The 22,367-nt window shown below is 47.7% G+C and overlaps 1 protein-coding gene across 2 annotated transcripts in view; it reads left to right on the top strand.

The window, feature by feature from the left end:
- The window catches only part of DYM (dymeclin), a 1,345,000-nt gene that overhangs the window by 107,513 nt on the left and 1,215,120 nt on the right, over positions 1–22,367 (top strand). For both annotated transcript variants that reach the window (XM_078674786.1, XM_078674785.1), the window contains exon 2: positions 14,607–14,800. In XM_078674786.1, the coding sequence (XP_078530912.1) occupies positions 14,661–14,800 (140 nt within the window). In that variant the 5' untranslated portion in view covers positions 14,607–14,660. The remainder of the gene's footprint in view (positions 1–14,606; positions 14,801–22,367) is intronic.

Raw genomic sequence — 22,367 nt, 5'->3', positions numbered from 1 at the left:
CCGAGTTGGATGTGACTACCCCTCCGAGAAAGTCTGCCTTCTCCTACGACTGCCAAATTCGACCTTCGCCTCTTTCTGTGAGCGATCGACACCGCTTGGATGCTTTCTCGCTGATGGGCATGGGAATTGCTCTGACTTTTGATCTCTGTGTACGTTTATCCTGCTTTCCCTCCCCTCGCATTAACTTTGACACTTTCCTGTTTTTTGACATTCTTGTTGTGAGGGCGGTCCGAATGGGTGTATTCAACGTGGAGAATCATGGCGACCTGTTTGTGCTGGAAGGGCTTTTTGTTATGGACCGTGAGGGTTTGGGCTGAACTTGACTGGGCTTCGATGCAATGTTTCCTTTTGTTTTTGCTGGGTTGTATCTGTGGCAGCGGGGCCGGCTGTGTATCTGATTAGTCTGACTACTGTTTTCCTAATGTATCTGGACGGGGTCTGCTATCTCTGTTGAGTTGGGGTCGGACGGGTTGTTTTCTTTCCTTTCTGTTTGCGGCTCCCCTACAGGCTATTTCTTGATTTGCTATGCTTTGCTATTCTGATGGTAGGAGGTGTCTGCTTTTGGCGGGGGGATGGGAGTCCGGGAGCTCGTATCGTATGGTAACATTCTCCTCCTCCACCTTTTTCCCCATCCTTGGGGTGTAGTTAGGGGGCGACAGGCACACTGCTAGTGGGCTTAGGTCGTAGCCATCGGCCGGGGTGTAGGGTGGGGGGTTGTGTGGGGGTTTCTTATTTTACCTTTGTTATTTTCTAGGACCTTTCTATTCCCTTTTTCCTTCTCTTGCAAGAGCTGTAGCGTATTCTCCTGTTCTTCTTATCATATCTGGGTGTCACACGTATGCATCGTAAATCCTGTATTTCTGGTGGGTGGATGGTATGGGGGGATGCCTGCGGTCATTGACATTTCACTGCTTTGCCCCAGCCTATCGCTGGTATCGATTTTTCTGCTGCTCATGACTGTATGGTGTTTCTGTACTTCGCTTGCCCATCCACAGCAGTGTTGTGTTTCGTTTACCTGCGCCCGATATGTATATTACTTCTCTTGTGTTAAAATAATAAAAAATATTTTTCAAAAAAATGCCTGCTACGTGTTTTTGCAAGGTGCTACGTGCAATTCGTGTAGCTCGTAGTTGCACAAACTACGCACACTCCGCGAGCGTAACGTAGTCCTATTCCCAGGGTTAATTATGAATGCCTGCAGAAACGGAGCTATCATTGTTCATTGTTCCATTACCACAAAAAACAGTAACCAATTCATCCTCCCTAATCCATACCAGATTGACTCACTGATAAGGATTTGAACTTGTGCTGGCGCCTTGTCTAAGGTTGTTTGTGACGTGATGACATAATGACAGACTCCTGTCACTACCCTGCTTCATCGATTATGATTGGCACCTGTGTGCTTGAAGACTGTGCATGTTTCTGCTCCTGGGATATACTGAGTGCCTAAATCATGTAATTGTTGAAATGTCCGTTTTGAAGGTGTTTATTGTGTTTTAGACAATTTCTGAAATAATTTAATCTGGTGAATATTTTTTTATTCTTTATCAACTGCTTGGAAAAAAACAGCCTAGTAAATACAAGGACTGAACTGAAGTTGAGAAATATATACGGGTTTTCAATAACATGCTGTCTGCTTAGAAAGCGACATCATAGGCATTTCACAAACCTTTGAAGCAAACACGTCTGTTATGTAGCCTGCCCATTGCACATGAAAACCAGCTGCATAATTCTAAAACACTCTTCAAAGTAAAGCAACCCTGGGACTAGCAATGTTATAGTTTGTTGCTATTAGTAAAGGTGGGCTGGCAGTCGTTGGTTTAGCATTAATACCACACGGAACCGCCCTTCATCTTTTGGGACTCCGTCAAGACCACCTTTGGGATAGCCAATCAACTATCACGGTCGGGGGTCCAGATGTTGAAAAGGAACTCCACCGCCGGTCAGTAAGGTCTAACTGTGGTCTTGCTACTCAAGTTCTAGTTCAAGTTCAAGTTCGGAATTTTTATAGCGCACTACTCACCCAGAGGGTCTCAAGGCGCTGGGGGGGGGGGGGGAGGAGGGCGGGGGGTACTTTACTTATCGAATATCCAAGTTTTAAGTTGCTTTCTAAAGGAGAGGTGGTTCTGTATAAGGCGGAGGTGGGTGGGGAGAGAATTCCAGGTTTTGGCCGCTAAGTAGGAAAAGGTTCTTCCCCCCCATGGTGGATCTATGGATGCGCGGAATCGCTGCGAGTGCTTGATTGGATGATCGTAGTTGTCGGGTGGGGGTGTAGAAGGACAGTCGCGTGTTGAGGCATTCGGGTCCTAGGTCATAGAGGGCTTTGTGTGCGTGGGTGAGGAGGCGGAACGTTATTCTCTTATTGACGGGGAGCCAGTGGAGGTCTTTCAGGTGACCGGAGATGTGAGCTTGACGGGGGGTGTCCAGTATGAGTCTGGCTGAGGCGTTTTGGATGCGTTGGAGTTTTTTCTGTACTTTGGCTGTGGTTCCGACGTAGAGGGTGTTTCCGTAGTCCAGACGGCTGGTGACCAGTGCGTGGGTGACTGTCTTTCTTGTTTCGGTGGGGATCCAGCGGAAGACTTTTTTGAGCATGCGTAGGATGTTGAAGCATGAGGATGAGACGGCGTTGACTTGTTTGGTCATCGAGAGGGAGGAGTCCAGGATGAAGCCCAGGTTACGTGCGTGGTCCGTAGGTGTGGGTGCGATTCCCAGGGCTGGTGGCCACCATGAGTCGTCCCAGGCGGAGGGGGATGATCCTAGGATGAGGACTTCAGTTTTGTCCGAGTTCAGTTTTAGACGGCTGTTCTTCATCCACTCGGCTACTTCTTTCATTCCTTCGTGTAAGTTGGTTTTGGCGGTGTTAGGGTCTTTGGTTAGGGAGAGGATCAGCTGGGTGTCGTCTGCATAGGAGATGATGTTGAGGTTGTCTTGGCGTGCGATGGATGCGAGGGGACTCATGTATATGTTGAAGAGGGTGGGACTGAGTGATGATCCTTGTGGTACGCCGCAGATGACTTCGGTGGCCTCTGATCTAAAAGGGGGAGGCGGACTCTCTGGGTTCTTCCGGTGAGGAACGAGATGATCCAGTCCAATGCTTTTCCTTGTATTCCGATGTTGCTGAGGCGTTGTATTAGGGTGCTATGGCAGACTGTGTCGAAGGCTGCGGAGAGGTCAAGTAGGATGAGGGCAGCTGTTTCTCCGTTGTCCAGTAGAGTTCTGATGCCGTCTGTTGCTGCGATGAGTGCGGTTTCGGTGCTGTGTTTGGCTCGGAATCCGGACTGTGAGGGGTTGAGGGATTTGTTGGTTTCGAGGAAGGCGGCGAGCTGACTGTTGACGGCTTTCTCAATCACTTTGGCAGGGAATGGGAGGAGCGATATGGGGCGGTAGTTCTTAAGTTTAGTGGGGTCGGCTGTGGGTTTTTTCAGAAGGGCGTTGAGTTCCGCATGTTTCCAGCTTTCCGGGAAGGTGGCGGAGTTGAGGGAGCAGTTGATGACGTCTCGGAGATGGGGTGCTATGATGGAGTCTGCTTTGTTGAAAATTTGGTGGGGACATGGGTCGGTTGGCGATCCTGAGTGGATGGAGTTCATCAGGCGGATGGTGTCTTCAGTGGAGATTGGGTTCCAGACGACAAGGTTGTTAGAGGGGGGTGTTGGATCGGAGGTGGGTGGAGTGGGTTGGTCCCCGGGCTGGTTTTCAAAGCTGTTATGTATGTCGGTGATTTTGTTGTAGAAGAAGGAGGCTAGGGAGTCGCAGTGGTCTTGGGAGGGAGTGATGTCGTTGGTGCCGGCGGTAGGGTTGGTCAATTCTTTGACGATGTTGAATAGTTCCTTGCTGTTGTGGGCGTTGTTGTCGAGTCGATCCTTGAATGCTGATTTCTTGGTGGATCGGATCAGTTGGTGGTGTTTGCGGGTTGCGTTCTTGAGGGTGGTCAGGTTGTCAGTGGTTGGGTTTTTTCTCCAGGCTTTCTCGAGGGTGCAGCATAATTTCTTGGATTTCTTAAGGTCGTCGTTGAACCAGGGGCCTTTTTTGTTACCTTGCTTGATTTGATGGTTTTTCAAGGGTGCTAGTTCGTCTGTGCTGTGGGTGATCCATTGTGTGAGGTTGGTGGCTGCTTGGTTTGGGTCAGATGATTTGGCAGGAGGGTTTTGGTGAAGCGATGTGAAGAGCTGGTCGGTCGTAATTTTGTTCCAGTTTCTTCGGGGAATAGGTTGTGGGGGGTTGTGGGTCGAGGTTTTTTTGTAGTTGAAGTGAACGCAGCTGTGGTCCGTCCAGTGGAGAGCTGTGCTGTGATTGAAGGAGATGTGCTTGCTTGAGGTGAAGATTGGGTCGAGCGTGTGTCCGGCATAGTGGGTGGGGGTATTGACAAGTTGTTCGAGTCCGAGGTTGGCTAGGTTGTCCAGAAGGGTGGTGGTGTTGGAGTCGTTTTTTAGGTCTCGCGAAGAGAGAGACCTAATGCTGTCCATCCACAAAGCTGACTTTTTACGATCCGGATTCTCAACAGTTCCCGAGAAGCGAGTCACGTGACAAGCTCCTCGTGCACGAGCTTCCCCCTGCCAGCAGCATCACATCAAAGGGTTCTGCTGCCCCGCCGTCACTTATTCACGGCCGCAGGCCGTGACTTCAAAGGGTTCCGCTGCTCCGCCCCCTGCTTCACGGCCATCTGTTTCCCAGCACCTCCCCTCTCTCTCCCCTAATTATTCACTGCTGGCCGGCCGGCACATCTAGTTTTCCACGGCTTTCGTTTTCCGCTTGATTGGTTGCTTTGCTAATGCTTGTTCTTTGATTTCTTGCTCTCTCTTGTGTGCAACGTCACTGCCATTTACTGCTAAACTGCCCCATTTTCACAAAAAGCTTTTGTGCGCTTTTGAAAGCATTTTTTATTTCGGTTTAGTATTCAAATGGGGTTTGCCATCTAGAAACAGATGCCTCATGCCTATGCCTACATTAGGCTGGTTCTCTTTTTTGTTTTGTTTACACAAATATAGGTCTGGCAGATCGCAGCGCTCAGCACCTTTCAAGCGCCGTCTATGTCTCCAACTCTTTATTTTATTTTAGTTTCTTCTATAGCGCAGGAATCAATCCCGTAAGGGTATCTCCGCGCTTTGCCAGCTATAGAGTTGTCAGGTAGTGCATCCCTGGAAGTTACATGGAGAGAAATGCTTCTTGATAAAGAAGGGTTTTTAATGTCTTTCTGAAGGATAGGTGATTGGTGGTTGTTCTTACATCAAAGGGAAGTTTGTTCCACAGGGCAGGTCCAACTGAGGAGAAGGCCCGGTCTCCCTGTCTAGACTTCTTTGTGGCCGGGGGTTTTAAAAGGGCTAGGTTGCTTGAGCGAAGAGACCTGCTGGGCTGATACAGCTCCAAGGATTGAGATAGATATTTAGGACTTGCTCCATAAAGGCATTTATGAACCGTGCAGCAGATTTTGAAGTTAATGCGCTGTCGTATGGGAAGCCAATGCAGTTCTTTCAGCAAGGGCTTAGAGGGGGTCCTGGCTGGTGCACCCATGACCAGTCTAGCTGCCGTGTTCTGGACTACCTGCAAACGACCTACTACATCAGCATTTGCTAGTGTCAGCAGGCCGTTACAGTAGTCCAGGCGGCTGGTCACCAAGGCCTGTACAAGTGTCTTTCTATAGGTGGCAGGAAGATATGGGAAAACCCGTCTCAGTAGGCCAATGGTGTGGAAACACAACCCTGCGATGTAGTTGGTGTGTTCCTTCAGGGTCAGCTTTTGGTCCAACTTCACCCCAAGGTTCTTTACATGAGGTTTGGATGTGGGTACTGGGCCGAGATCTATTGGCCACCAGTCAGGAGACCAAAGGATGCTTGCCTTGCCAAAGAGCATGACCTCTGTTTTTGTCACATTGCATTGGAGGCAATTCACCATCATCCAATGTGACACCGCCCTCATACCCTCAGCGAAGTTCTCCTTGACTTTGGGGCCAAGGGAGCTGAAAGGGTAGAGGAGCTGGGTGTCATCGGCGTAGGAAACCGGTATGAACCCATATTTCCGCACAATCTCAGCAAGGGGGGCCACATATACATTGAACAATGTAGGGCTAAGGCATGAGCCCTGTGGCACCCCCTTCGTGAGCCCCCTTCTGATCCAGCTCCCAGGAGAATAAAGAGCGGGCGCTTTTTTTTCTTCTACTTGTTTCAAGAGGCAGCCCTTACCCTCTCTTGCGTCTCCTTTCCTGTCCATTCTTGTTTTATTTCTACAACACACCAGCGAGCAACACTGAGTCGGCCGTCACACGCAGCTTTAAGTGCCCGAGCACCGTAACTAGTGTACTGCGCTGCCTGATGAGCGACTCACCATATCATTTGCCAGGAATCTTAATTTATTTAATAGACTGCAGGCAGGACGGGATGTGCATGAGACAATTAATTACTAAAGAACATGGCAGCATTCATATCTGGTTAAACTTTTGGCGGAGCGGGATATAATATACTTGCTGTTGTCACCTCTTTACCCTTTGCCATTCTCGGAGACCTCGTAATCTATGTGATTTACATAACTATCTGCAGGCAGGACGAACGTACATTAGGCGTTTATTAATTAAACAAATAAACATGGCAGCCAATCTTATCTGGTAACAATTCTGGCAGAGCGGGTAATACTAACGGCTACTAAAGTAAGGGCAAAGGACTACGCGCCTTAGCCACTGATTACAACCCTGTCCTTCGACAGCATCTAACGCGGCTTTCACTTGCAAAGGAAAACCACAGTTCCCGCCTTGCTGTGCTGCCATCAGGAAACTGTGCACACTTGGCAAGGAGCCAGGACTGGGACCAGGTAGGACTGTTTCTTTATACTATCACACTCAGATCGTGCTGTTCTTTTTTTTTTTTTTGGGAGGGGGGGTGGGAGGAGGCGGCAATGGGCTTGTTTGTGGTTATTTAGACTTAAAAATGTATTCATAATGTCCCGGTCGCGTTGTCATGTTGCGTGCATGCAAAGTCCTGCAAGCTGAATCCAGTTCCTCACACGCTCTACTGTGAAGGTGGAGGTTTCTTCTCATGTAAGTGCCATAAGTAACAGTGCTCACAGCCGGTTGGAGAGAAAATATTTTTCAATTTTTATTTACGAGTTGCATCTTGCCCCGATCTTGCATCTCTCCTGCCCCATCCCATGTCGTCTTCCTTAGCATTGTTTATTTAAAGGGCTGCAGGCAGGACGGAAGTCACGGGACATGCATGAGGCAATTACTTAATAAACAAGGTGGCAGGCAATCATCTCTAGTTACCCGTCCTTTCATCATGCCTCGATCGTTGCGTCTCTTCTTCTCCTCCTCCTGTCGTCTTACTCACCCTTGTTTATTTATATAACGTAATACTTGTATGTGACCTTTTACTTAGTGCTGTGTTTTTAGCAGAAAATAGAGCCAAATCCTTGCAATTGGATTCGAACTATAAACTCTGGATTTTAATGTCTGCATCTACTCTCCATTCTCCCTAACAAAGCAACAAAAAAATGACACTTGAATGGCAGTAAGGGTATCACAACTCATTTGATTCTGCCTCCCAGCCTGCCCTCTCCACTTTATATTTGCATCTGCTCACTATACTGGTCCTGTTCTCTGCCTCTGCCACACCCCCTCACCCTTACCATCACACCCCCTCACCCTTATGCTCACCCTCACACCCCCTCACCCTCTCTCACCCTCACACACTCACCCCCTCTCACCCTCACACCCCCTCTCACCGTCACACCCCCTCTCACCCTCACACAACCTCTTACCCCTCACAAACCCACTCACCTTCACACAACCCCTCACCCTCACTTACCCTCTCACCCTCACACACCCTCTCACCCTCACACACCCTCTCACCCTCATACACCCTCTCACCCTCATACACCCTCTTACCCTCTCACTCACACACCCTCTCACCCCCTCACCCTCACACCCCCTCCCCCTCACCCTCACACCCCCTCACCCTTACCCTCCCACACCCTCAACCCTCACACACCCTCACCCTCTCTCACCCTCTCACCCTCACACACACTCTCACCCCCTCTCACCCTCACACCCCCTCTCACCCTCACACCCCCTCTCACCCTCACACCCCCTCTCATCCTCACACCCCCTCTCACCCTCACACAACCTCTGAAGCCTCACACACCCACTCACCCTCACACAACCTCTCACCCCTCACCCACCCTCTCACCCTCACTTACCCTCTCACCCTCACACACCCTCTCACCCTCATACACCCTCTTACCCTCTCACCCTCACACACTCTCTCACCCTCATACACTCTCTCACCCTCACACACCCTCTCACCCCCTCATCTTCACCCTCACACCCCCACACCCTCACACCCCCACACTGCCCCACACCCCCACACCCTCACACACCCCCTCACCCTCCCTCACACCCTCTCACACCCCCTCACCCTCACACCCCTCACCCTCACACCCCTCACCCTCACAACCCTCACTCACCCTCACCCCTCACCCCCCACACACCCTCACCATCATCACTCAGTACCACCCCAGTATCACTCAGTACCACCCCAGTATCACTCAGCACCACCCCAGTATCACTCAGCACCACCACATTATCACTCAGCACCACCACATTATTACTCAGCACCACCACATTATCACTCAGCAACACCACATTATCACTCGGCACCACCACAGCACCACTCAGCACCACCACAGCACCACTCAGCACCACCACAGCACCACTCAGCACCACCACAGCACCACTCAGCAACACCACATTATCACTCCGCACCACCACAGCACCACTCAGCATCACTCAGCACCACCACTCAGCACCACCACACCACCACTCAGCACCACCACACCACCACTCAGCACCACCACTCAGCACCACCACTCAGCACCACCACTCAGCACCACCACTCAGCACCACCACTCAGCACCACTCAGCACCACCACGCACCACCACAGCATCACTCAGCACCACCACAGCACCACCACCACAGCACCACTCAGCACCACCACAGCATCACTCAGTACCACCACAGCATCACTCAGCACCACCACAGCATCACTCAGCACCACCACAGCACCACTCAGCACCACCACAGCACCACTCAGCACCACCACAGCACCACTCGGGCACCACTCAGCACCACCAGGGCACCACTCAGCACCACCAGGGCACCACTCAGCACCACCAGGGCACCACTCAGCACCACCAGGGCACTACTCAGCACCACCAGGGCACTACTCAGCACCACCAGGGCACCACTCAGCACCACCACGGCACCACTCAGCACAACCACGGCACCACTCAGCACAACCATTGCACCACTCAGCACAACCACGGCACCACTCAGCACAACCACAGCATCACTCGGCACCACCACAGCATCACTCGGCACCACCACAGCACCACCACAGCATCACTCAGCACCACCAAAGCATCACTCGGCACCACCACAGCACCACCACAGCATCACTCAGCACCACCAAAGCATCACTCAGCACCACCACAGCATCACTCAGCACCACCACAGCATCACTCAGCACCACCACAGCACCACCACAGCATCACTCAGCACCACCACAGCATCACTCAGCACCACCACAGCATCACTCAGCACCACCACAGCATCACTCAGCACCACCACAGCATCACTCAGCACCACCACAGCATCACTCAGCACCACCACAGCATCACTCAGCACCACCACAGCATCACTCAGCACCACCACAGCATCACTCAGCACCACCACAGCATCACTCAGCACCACCACAGCATCACTCAGCACCACCACAGCATCACTCAGCACCACCACAGCACCACTCAGCACCACCACAGCACCACTCAGCACCACCACAGCACCACTCAGCACCACCACAGCACCACTCACGGCCACCACAACACCACTCACGGCCACCACAACACCACTCACGGCCACCACAGCATCACTCAGGGCCACCACAGCATCACTCAGGGCCACCACAGCATCACTCAGGGCCACCACAGCATCACTCAGGGGCACCACAACATCACTATGCGCTACCACAGCATCACTGAACGCCACAGCATCACTCGTCGCCACCACAACATCACTCTGCACCATCACAGCATCAATCTGTGCAACAATTCAACAACAACTGGGTCAAATATGTTCTCTCAATGTTTCAAGCTTTATTACAAATGTCACAAAAAGATGTTAATATTTCACTTCTGTTCTTGGATTTTCGTCACAGTAAAATACACTAAACATAATCTTCACAAAAGTTATTTACAAAAGTTTAAGCTATTGCCATTATAAATTACAATCACTTTAATTTAAGGATTAATTATTTTAAAAAATTAAAAGCCGTGGTTATTTGTAATATCAATACATCTAAGTCACGTAAATACAAAACATGGTGCATTACAAATGCTATAGGTGTCACATTTGCGAAAGTTATAACTATTGGCATTGTAAATGACAAAGCTATTAATTTAGCTTCTTTCAAAACCAACACATAAATAAAAAAATTGTCATTTACAAGACCAATAGCTCAAACTTTCATAATGCGAGACCTATTGCATTGCAAATGCTTGTCTTTTCTAGGTGGTAGTTGAGGTCTCCCAGTAGAATGTAGTCCTCGGAGGGGAGGGCGTGTGGGCTGATGAAGTCAGTGATGTCATCGCTGAATTGTGTGCGGGGTCCTGGTGGCCTGTAGAGGAGGGTGCCTCTGAGTGTGGTCTTGGGGTCGGTGTGGATCTGGAAGTGAAGGTGTTCGGCGGATGTGAGGTTGTCGTCGGAACTGGTCGTGATGCGGATGGTGTTCTTATGGACGATGGCGATGCCACCTCCTGTTTGGTTGATGCGGTCCTTCCGGATGATCTTGTAGCCGTCCGGGATGGCTATGGCGATGTCGGGTGCTGATGAGGCGTTCATCCATGTTTCTGTAAGGAAGGCGACATCCGGTGATGTGGTGTCGAGTAGGTTCCAGAGTTCAATGGCGTGTCTGTGGACCGAGCGGGTGTTGAGCAGGATGCACTTTAGGTGGTTAGTATCGGAGCTCTTATTGGAGTATGTGGGTTTGGTGTGGGTCCTGATGCAGTCGAACTTGCAGGAGTGGCAGGTGAAGTGTCCTTGGGTGTGTCCGGGGGCGGCTTGGTAGCAGTTTGGGAGTCGGCCGGTGTGAAGTGCTGTGAGGGATGCGGCGTTGTACGTTATGTGGGTGGAGTGGGTTATGCGGGGGCCAGGGGGTCTGGCGCTGGGCGTGGTCCAGGCGCGGTCGGGCATAGACGGGCTTACCTTTGGCGCACCTTCGGCGCGCATGGGGCGCGACCGCTGCGCGTGAACGCTGCGCGCAAGAGCAACTGTCATATGTGGATAGTGGAGGGGCGGGGGCGAGGGAGGAGCAGCTGGGAGTCGGGAGTGGGGTGGAGAGGCTGGCTAAGAGGCACAACAGTAAACAACAAGATGGCAGTGAAGGCAAAACAGAAACAGGACGATATTGGGGGCAGAAAGTAGGATGACGCTATGTGCAGTGGCGCCGGCACAATCAGGCAATATTTGGTACTTTGAAAAACAGGCAATGCGAGCGCTTTAATTATAAAACTATAAGCACAGATCTAAATGCGAGCAGCAGCAGTGAGCACAATCAGGCAATAACACAGATCTAAATGCGAGCAGCAGCAGTGAGCAATAGCAGGTAGCAATTAGAAGACCGAACAAAGCGCTACGATACCCGGGCACCAATTCTAGCAGGCAATGCAAGCAAAGCGCTTCGGTATCCAGGCAGGGAGCGTGGGGAGCGACCGCTTCTCTGAGTTACAGATCGGTCACAGCGCTAAAGCCACCAGGACGAGCCTTATCAGTCAGTGGGACGGAGGAGCAGCTGGGAGGCGGGAGCGGGGTGGAGAGGCTGGCTAAGAGGCACAATAGTAAACAACAAGATGGCAGCGAAGGCAAAACAGAAACAGGACGATATTGGGGGCAGAAAGTCGGATGATGCTATGGGCAGTGGCGCCGGCACAATCTGGCAATAATAGGTACTTTGAAAAACAGGCAATGCGAGCGCTCTAATTATAAAACTATAAGCACAGATCTAAATGCGAGCAGCAGCAGTGAGCACAATCAGGCAATAAAACAGATCTAAATGCGAGCAGCAACAGTGAGCAATAGCAGGTAGCAATTAGAAGACCGAACAAATCGCTGCGATACCCAGGCACCAATTCTAGCAGGCAATGCAAGCAAAGCGCTTCGGTATCCAGGCAGGGAGCGTGGGGAGCGACCGCTTCTCTGAGATACAGAGCGGTCACCTGAGGATTTTAGTATCAAAACGGGTGGACTGATGTTGCAGTGCTCAAAAAGTGTAGAAAAATTAGAAAAATAAGTGATAATGAAATAGGATGGGGGGGTTACTCATAACTTTATTCTGGTGTTACCCACCCTCCTGGTATTAAAAAGTAGTCAGTGACAGTCACAAATTTAAAGGCCGTCTGTATGTTCTATGTGGTCGACATGTTTCAGCAATTTAGTGACAGGTTTGTCATTGCTTTCTTCAGGACCATATTAACTGATAGCTACTGCAAATGGTGATTGTGAAAACAAATATGTGCTCAAATCAAAAGTAGATACAGAGATCACTTGATATCACTAGGTGTTCTGCTCCCTCTTTTCAAATTCTGCTGAAAAAGAGGAAAGAGAAAGATATGAAGGTAGAACCCAAGGTATCTCCTAGGAAAAACTGGCGTATAACATTATAACCATAATTATGATTAATAATCAGTATCACTAATGTATACGAATGCCACTATAAATTAAGTGCACACGTGTTATCATTGGGCCTGTACTGATAAATACCCATGAAAAAAAGTTTTAACCCATCTTACCATACTTGTAAGAGGTATGGACCTCGCCCCACCTGGCCACGGCTCAGGGAAAGGGGAAGCACCGCTCTATGATAGAAAAAGATAAACATATAACACTCTGTTACTTATACTCAAACTACCATTTACTTGAAAAAATCGCAGTAGTGTGCAAAAAAAACGAGATAACCCTAACTCTCAACTCGTATGTACAAGTCAGCACCAAATCTTGGTCCATCAGTCCACCCGTTTTGATACTAAAATCCTCAGAACTTGAGTAGCAAGACCACAGTTAGACCATACTGACCGGCGGTGGAGTTCCTTTTCAACATCTGGACCCCCGACCGTGATAATTGATTGGCTATCCCAAAGGTGGTCTTGACAGAGTCCCAAATGATGAAGGGCGGTTCCGTGTGGTGACTGATGGGCATCCTTCTCTGACCACTGTGGGGCTGACCCTTGTTAGATACATATGGTTTGAGGTTGTCTTAGGGGACCCTTTTTAGGATATATTGTGCGTAAAATTTGTGTTAGACCCTCCGATATACATGTTGTTATAAGTCTATAGGGAACATATTGGAGCTTGGTCTTTAAAATTCCCCTTGGTCCTTATTACTTGTTTATTGCTTAGCATTAATACCGACATGTTGTATTTTAAATGGTACTAAGAGATAGTTTGGGGGTCAGGTCATTGTGTTTCGTAGCGAAGTAGCAAAGCCATACCACTAAACTGCATCTTTCAAGATTATAGACCCACTATTTTTGGAACTTGTGGACATTTCGAAGAAGCACTTCTGCAGAGATACACATACTTACTGGAGCCAAAACTTTTTTAATGTAAGTGCCTAAATAAAAGAAGCAAAGCAGTGTGCCTGTCACAGTCAGACGTCTAGGTATGCACAATCAAAAAGAGCTCTTTAGTGGAAACTCCCACAGTTGACTAGAGTGTATGACCTAGGAGTGGAACATTGAGATTTCACAGAATGTGCAACGTAATCCCTAAATGGTTTTTGGCAGAAATGGTGGAAACAAAACAAATTGTTGATTGACTCAGTGTCTTGGGTAGACACAGAAAACGGTAGCAGAATCCAATTTCAGATACATTGGTGACTCCATAGCCCTCTCTGGGATTGACCCAGGTCTGTTATTTCGCAGATTTAAGTTGTACCCTCAAAAACGTCCTTAAATGTGAAACGTCAAGAGCAAAACGCTCTGGGCAGCTCCCCCTGGTCTGAGCACACTTCATTGACTACCTATTGGAGCTCGTAAGGTGTATGGTGTGCACTCTTCACTTTGGGGTCCTGACATACATGGCACAAAATATGACAATATCGAGGAGCCTTAGCTTACTGTGGAGTTGTGACCCCTTCCTTTAAATAAGTGTTAAAAAAACATAAAGAACATTTTTAGAACTATTCAGGAATAGTGCCTCCAAATCTGTTCCCCGTGGGAAGCGATAAACCATTCTCATAGTCTGTTCGAAAAGATTTACGTTTGTTGTGTGTATATATAAATTATTATTTTGTCACTGTAGTTTGATTTTGTATTCATTGTTATCTGTGTAAGTACAAACATTAACACTGTATTAACATATACTCTATAAAGAGCTTTGACACCACGGTGATATTGTCAGCTATACAGTAACGTAATACATTTAAAATAGATCGAGACCAGTCTTTTTTCCTTAAAAGTAGTTATTTAATGCCACCAAGCAACCTAGTTCTGTGTTTTGTCAATTCTGCAAGTAATAATTAGATTACTTTGTACAGACTCAAGTGTTTTACTTTGTGCTTGTTCATTCCAGTTGCTGTGTTATTATAATGAAGTTCTAAAAACGTTATCTTGGTTAACAAAGAAAATGGGAGCAAATAGCAGCGCCATTACGGATCTTTCCGAAAACGAGTACCTTAAAAAATTATCGGGTACGGAGTCCATCTCTGAGAATGATCCTTTTTGGAACCAGCTTCTGTCCTTCACATTCACTACTCCAACAAGCAGGTAAGACAACGTTCTTTTGTCGGTCTTTGTTATGCGTAATGTTACTTGCATTGTCCAGGTATGTCTGATCTACTTAACCCAATACAATGTGCACCACAGCTCAGCTACACTTCTATGAAAAGTAGTTTGTGAGCTCAATCTTGAGTTGGTTTAGCAATAGCAGAAGCAGCTCTTTGTGGTATGCTGTTTGTGGCTTACCTACCTGATGCTAACCAGACAAGAGTTGTAATTGGTGGTCTCACTGTTGTAATTGGTGGTTTTAATTTTTTAAGTTGACTGCAGTTAGAGTCCTGCCTTGTTTATTGTGTAAGACAGTGATAGCTTATCCTTAATGTCAAAAACTAGATATGGTTGATATTAGGCTGTGTTTTTTTCCTAAATTAAAATAGCCAGATACTAATAACAAGCACAGGCAAAGTCAATAGGGCTCTCTTCAGGTATGTCTAGGCTGACTGTATAGCTGTGCCAATGCTTGTTGCTGCACAAAATTGGCAAAAGGAAAGAAAAACTTGTTGCAGATGCTGAACAACCTTGTTAAAAAAAAAAGGCAAAATGGCTGCAGAGTCATGGATTCTTCCATGTGCATGCATTGCCACACGTGTGCATGCAGCCTTTTTGACTGTTTTAATTTACTGTTCCAAGATTGCGAACGACCATCTTACAGCAGTAAATTAAAAAGACAATAGTATGTATTATCAAGAAAGGAGTAGCCCAGTACCAAATTGCAGCTTCTGGAATCTCACAAAAAAGCATGTTAGTAGGGAGCAGGGATCGCGGAGGAGCACCAGACTAGTTCGAGCAGTGAAGGAGTTTGAAAAATAATGCAAAATTGCCAATCGGGCGGTGGGAAGACGAGCAAGGATTGAGGTGGAAGCAACCTGTAGAGTGCAATGGGGCAAGGATTAGAGGGGACCAGCAGCATACGAAGGAGAAAGCATGAAGTACTGAAATTAAAAAGTAGGTCCATGATTGACTGCTGGGGAAGAATGTAAGTCAAGTACTCAAAGAGATGGGTAAAAAAGCCGTGGTCTAGGGAGGAACAAACACAAGACGAGGAAGGAAAGCGATCAGATAAACTGTAAGGAAAATTTTACAAGAAAGTTTACCAATGAAAAGAAAAGATTTAACCCAAACCTTGCTCTAGTTATTTGTATTGCACAAAATAGGTATGCTCAAATTTGCCTGTAGGCGACACCCACAAATGGTTGAGGGCAAACTGTTGCACTTTCCAATACTTGTTGAAGATTTAGTGAGATTTTTCTCTTGCAGGCGCATTGGAAAACTCAATAGCAGCCACATCTGTTGTCAGAGGTTGCTCTACTTTTATTCAGGTATATTTGACATGCTTAGTTATTCAGCTCTATCCTACTTTCATGGTTTTAGATTAATTATCTGGTGGAAACATCATTATTCCTGAACTTGGATCATATGCATGGCTGGCCACTATCACCCATATTACTTATATTATCTGTTGAGCCCGTGCCCACATGATTATTGCATGCAGTACAGAAGTAGCTAAATGACTGGAAAACTATAAAGGTTTTTGATCATTCTACTCACTTGACCTTTCTGCGTAAGACATCCATAGGTCACCATACCCCTTTTAGTCATGCTAATGCTGTTTCTTGTTGACCAATGTCAGTTAGGGTCGTAACGCGTTAGTTTAAGTTGTGTGCTTTTATCTTTGAAAATAAAATCGAAATACTCTTTCACTAGTGCGTCTTGGTTTTTTCTGTGCATCTTTCCAGGAAATTAATGGATATGATATGCATTTTAAGTCGCAGTTATATTACCTATACTTACCATACGTAGTAAAGGAATGCGTGGAAATGACTGCTTGGTAAAGGATGTGGAAGATGAAGTCGATGCCATGTGCATTTACAGCACCTCAAGATAAGTATTGAGCCACAAAACGTACATTGATGGAGGCAGAGCACTGCTCATGTAAAGTCTGCCATTGAACTCCCATTAACACCAGAAACATCATAAATCTTCGGGTTCTGGTCCTCCAGCCGGATCGCTATGGACTAGAGAGGCTAGGTCGATGCCTGTCAAGATCCTATCCAAAGACACTAAACTGTACCGTGCTCCCACGCCTTCTCAGTGCCGAAAAAACACACTTGTGTTGAAATCACCACCCTCAAGGCTATGAGAAGCCGCACTCAGAGCTGCAGTTGATGCTGAAAGCACCTCAGAAACGGGTTTCTGTGCTGGTCCCATAGCCCCCTTCGAGGCTGACGTGACTCCACAGAGGAGTCCATCTTTGAAAATCTCTCAGAAGTCCTGGATGCAAAGCAGAAAAAGATCTTTGTCCACCCAGACATGGACAAAATGCTTGCCAAATCTTCGGCTCCAGGACTCATTTGGTACCCCAAAATGCACTAACTAGCCTTAGAGGGAGGATTAGATATCTACTCTTGTACACTATTGAGGTCCTAAAAGGGTTAGGGATTCGGCCACCAACCCTGTATAATTTCCACCAGTGCCACCCATACCTCCTCCTTCTCCTCCTTCTCCTTCTACACCACCACCACCATCACCACCCCTGCCGGCACACTCTCCACCTGAGCCACACAACACTGACTCTGAACCTGCTAGCACGTATTACCCATCAGACTCTTATGAGGAGCCCTTTTGGCCCTAGGAGGGGCAGGGTCCCTGGGAAGACCATGCGACAGACCCCAAATACGACCAGATCTTAAGTCCTACCTTGCCAAGCTGTCCCCACCTGACAAAATTACTATTACTACATTCCAAAGTGAAGCTCCACACAGTGGCAGACAAAGACTGCTTTCTAGTCAAAACGCTTTCTAAGACGGGGCTTGCGGTCCATTACCTCCTAGTGCTTAAGGCATGCCCAGGTCAGCCTCTGACAACTTCCAGTAGCCATTGAAAGCTGCATCCTGAGATTCTAATATGGCCTTCCCCTGAAAAGTAACTCATTAGGGCATGAACGGACAGCATGACATTGAACAATGTTGCATAGAATTTAAGAGACAACCAATTGTGATATAGTTATATGCCGTAAAGTACATACTGCTGCATATATATATATATATATATATATATATATATATATATATATATATATATATATGAGAAATTATAAGTTATCAATGTTTTTCTTCTGATGAATGATCCATTAAAAAAATGCCAATAAAAAAAAGGAGTTATTGAAAGCCAGGGTGGTTTTTCCATATATGGAGCACAAGTGTAAGCCTGCCTGAGACGCAGCTTATATTTATGGACATAGTGTCCCTGACACCTTAGTTGCGCACCACCAGTAAAAGGGTTTCTGTACAGACTAATGGACACGACCCTCTGCTGACAAGGAGTCTTAGCAGGTGATGCAAAAGGAAAGAGGGTGGCCACACACTGGTGAATTCCCCATTTTGTGGGCATTTCTCCAGGTATTAGCAGTACTACTGGGGCATATGGAGGAATTGGTATAAAAACATATCGGAGGCCCATCGAGAAAGTGGATGAAAGTTGTTTGCAGAGTGGAAAATTTCCAGCAATGCCAACATTAGATGCAGCCTTAACGCAGTGGATACAGTGGCGAGAAGTATTAACACTAGAATCCTCCGAAAGCATGCCTGTCTGAGGTGCTACAGAACCTCATGAATGTCCCATTTGGTCTTGAGCATCTGTTCGGTGCCCAAGTTGAACTGATGCTCAATGATCATAACAGACTCTGACTTCATCAAGTCCATAGGGGTCCTGCAGTCTCCCAGTCCCACATCTGCTTTCCAGGAGCAGCAAGGCAGTAGAGTTGCCAAATCAGGGGCTGCGGTCAGAGAACCCCCCATTCTAACAGTCCTTTCAGGACCCCAGTTGCCAACGGCCTTCCAAAGGGGAGCCTGTAGGTGAAATGGGCGCTGAAAAGGGAGAAATGGCTCCACAAGGGGCTTCTCTTTTGCAAAGCATTTACTCCCTCTCCCTTTACCCCAGCCACATCACACCTTTTGAAGGAAGGTTGAGGAACATCCTAGGGCAATGGTAAACTATCACCTCAGACCAGTGGGTCCTCTCCATTGTGCAGGAAGGGTACTGCCTCTAATTTCACACAACCTCTGCCAACATCCATCTAACCATCACATACTGAGGAAAAGGTTCTGGTGCTTCTACAAAAGGGTGCAGTAGTACCAGTACCTGCACACGAATGCCAGGAGAAGTGTGGCTCAATGGTTAGAGCAGGCAGACCTCGATGCAGAGCTCTGGCCAGGGACCAGGGTTCGATTCCCGCCTCGGCCGGTCTCGGGCTCATTAATTCCCCTGACCGGATATTCTTGCCTCAGTGCCTATTCTGATCATGGGTCCCGCACTGCAACTCTGGGCAATAGCTTGCTTAGTCTCCACAACGGCCCCCACAACGCGAGGGATGCCTGGTCTGCACCATGGGGGTGCCCAGGAGTGGGCACTTCACAGGGAAAGCCAGGAAGGGTTCCCTTGCGGTATTCGTACAAGCGCCGGGAAACCCACTGCGGGTAGCTGTGCGCTATACAAGTACAAAAACATTTACATTTACATTTAAGTGCATTATCTGTAATTTTTAATTCCCAAAAAGGATTCTCTCAGGCTGATCCCTGACCTCAGGCCATTGAGCAGGTTCATCCTCTCCAATGCAGAACACTTTCATATGGTCCGTGTACAAGACGTTATCCCGCTGTCACAAGAAGGCAACATAATATCAGTGCCAAATCTGAGACATACATACTTTCATATCTCCATCTAGCGCATCACCAATACCTTTGATTTGTGGTAAGTCGGCAACATTGCCAGTTCAAGGTGTTACTCTTTGGAGTCATCATGGCTCCAAGGGCTTTTATAAAGTGCCTAGTGGTGTTGGCAAAACATCTACACTGAAATACCATACACGCCTATCTGTACTTAGATGGGTGGCTGAAAAGCAGCAGCAAACTGCAGTTCATAGAATGATCTCCAACAGCAGTTTATCTAATTCACAGCAGACTGTCTTTTACCATCAATGCAAAATAATTGCGTCATCAGCTGTAGCAGATTCAGCCCTTCCTTGGTTCAGTCCTGAATGCGGTAACAGGCAAAGCTGACCTCAGCCAACCAACAGATGTCATTCCAACAGCTGCTGCCTCTTTCTCAGACACCATCATATTACTATTTGATCTGGGTATGATGGCTTTATGTACAGCAATTGAACAATGTGCCAGGTTGCATGTGTAACCTTTGCAAGAATTCCTCTCAAGCCAGTGGGCACAAGTAGAAGGGCACTGGGATGTTCCAACGTTGGTAACATCTTGGGCCCAGAACACCCTGCTTCGGTGGAATCTGTTGCTTGACAGTCTCTTTTTAGGCCCTCTTCTACTGGTGAGTATAACCACAGATGCCTATCTCATTGGTTGGGGAGCTCACTTCTCCACAAGGACACCAAATAAACTACCTGAAGCTTCATGCCATTGGACTAGCACTGAAAGAGTTCCACCCTCTTCAGTGAGGAAAACAATGCTCAGCAGGACAGACAACATGATAGCCATGTTCTGCATCCAGAAGTGGGGCAGGACTCGCTCTCCCTAGCTTTCTGTGTTAGCTCGGGATATTTGGCCCTGGACAAACCGCATCAACAGTCACCTGTTCACAGAGTATTTACTGGGAGTGGTGAGCGACTTTGCGGACCTGCTCAGCAGGACCCATCTACAAGTTCACGAGTGGAAACTTCACTCACAAGGCCTTCACAGGTGCTTTCAAAGGTGGGGAGCAAATCGACCTGTTCGCCATTCCTGAAAACGCAAAATGCCAAATCTTCGCTTCCAGGTACCCTCATCCACAGTACATGGGCAATGCACTGTGGATTAACTGGTCAGGGATATTTGCCTGCACTTTTCTGCCTTTCCTCTCATTCTGTACGTGGTGAGGCAGATGAGTCCGGTGTCCATGATTCTCATCCTAGTTTCACCAACTTTGGCGAGACGAGCCTGGTATTGAGTGCTCCTAGAGATGTCACTCAATCCTCACGAGAAGATTCCGCACACACCAGACTTTTTCCCTCAACATCATGGTCAGCTTAGACATCCACATCCAAAACAGCTCAAATTAGCAGTCTGGCACCGAGGTCAAGAGTTTGGTTACCTAAATCTGCCAGAGGAATGGTTATCCTGCTGGAGGTGTGAAACCCACTACCTCCGCCTCTTATGTCGCTAAGTGGGAAACGTTCATGCATCACTGCATCTCAGGACAGTTAGATCTTTCCAAATTCTTCCCTGTTTAGAATACCAGTCATTAAAACCCCTATGGACAGTCTAAAGAGGGCAACACTCAGAAAGACGCCTCCTGAATATTATGGAACTGTAGTCATAAATCTGTGAATGTGAGTTTTTGTAGGCCATTTTTTGTAACCTGTTTCATTTGTCGACATTGTATTGATAGATGGCAGTCTTACCAATGTTCGAGGTGAATGTGTGGACTGTGGAATGGGAGGGAGAGGGATTCAGTGGAAGTTTATTTGTTATGTGCAGAGCGGAACTGCATCAAGGGCACTGGACATAGTGGTACAATGCATCAGATGTATGTTTCCAATGATGTCTGCTTTTATGTGTTCAGTGATGTCTGCTTTTATTCTTTACAATGGACAATAAAGTAAAAACCTAATGATTAAAAAAGCACACTTCGCCAGTGAAACATTTTTGATGTTGAGATTCAAAACAGTCTATGAATGTAAGGGACTAAGATACCAAGATACCTTACAACTTCCAGTGAGAAATCAGCATGTTGCACTCAAATGTATTAGGTAACCATCTTTTGAAGGTCGGCTTTCTTCAGTGCACACAATGACATAGAAACAGATAAGACACTAGGGCATGTATTGCGATAAGGGCGCACGTTCCCTCTTTGCGCCACAGCACACCTTAAAACAGATGCGGCGGGTGCAAACTGTCAATGCGATGCCTTGAAGGCAGCCGTGAACTCGTGCTGCCTTGAGGGCTGCGCATTCAAGTGAAATACGGAGCAGCTGCATCACAGCCTCTCAGTGTTTCACAGTGCAGTCCGCAACCCACTTGCACTTTCTAGAGGGATTCTAATCCCTGTGAGTGACTGCACCTGCCTGCAAGAGGATGTCTGAGAGTGCCATGGGACCCCCTTTCACCCTCGAGAGGGATGCCCTCCAGGGGTCCATTAACAGTGCGCTGCCTTTCTGTGGTGCACTATTGGTGCACCACCTGACGGCTTTTTTGCCTTTGTGTCCGCATCCATACTGCGGCGCGGGACGAGAGGCAAGAGATTCCCTCATTTGCTACATGAGGCCACACCCCTATGCAAACGAGGGAATGCCCTCTTGTAAAAGCGCTGGTGCTACATGTGCACCAGCACTATCAGTATTACAGAAGGGGTCACAGAAGGGGTCACATAAGCGTTTGTGACCCCTTCTGTAAAATGAAAGTGCCCCAGGTGCGCACAAAACGAGTCACGGGTCACTTTCTGTAATACAATCCCAGGTTTGTTCCACATGCTAGTTGGAACAGAGCTTTGTGAGTGTTGGCTTGGCATTTTGTTCTTTTGAGTCCCTTGTTCATCTGCTATGAAAGGTTCACTTTTG

The sequence above is a fragment of the Lissotriton helveticus genome, chromosome 2_1, assembly GCF_964261635.1.
Source record: "Lissotriton helveticus chromosome 2_1, aLisHel1.1, whole genome shotgun sequence".
NCBI classification, from domain to species: Eukaryota; Metazoa; Chordata; class Amphibia; order Caudata; family Salamandridae; genus Lissotriton; species Lissotriton helveticus.
The sequence above is the reverse complement of the archived record's forward strand: the minus strand, read 5'-3'. Positions and strand labels throughout refer to the sequence as shown.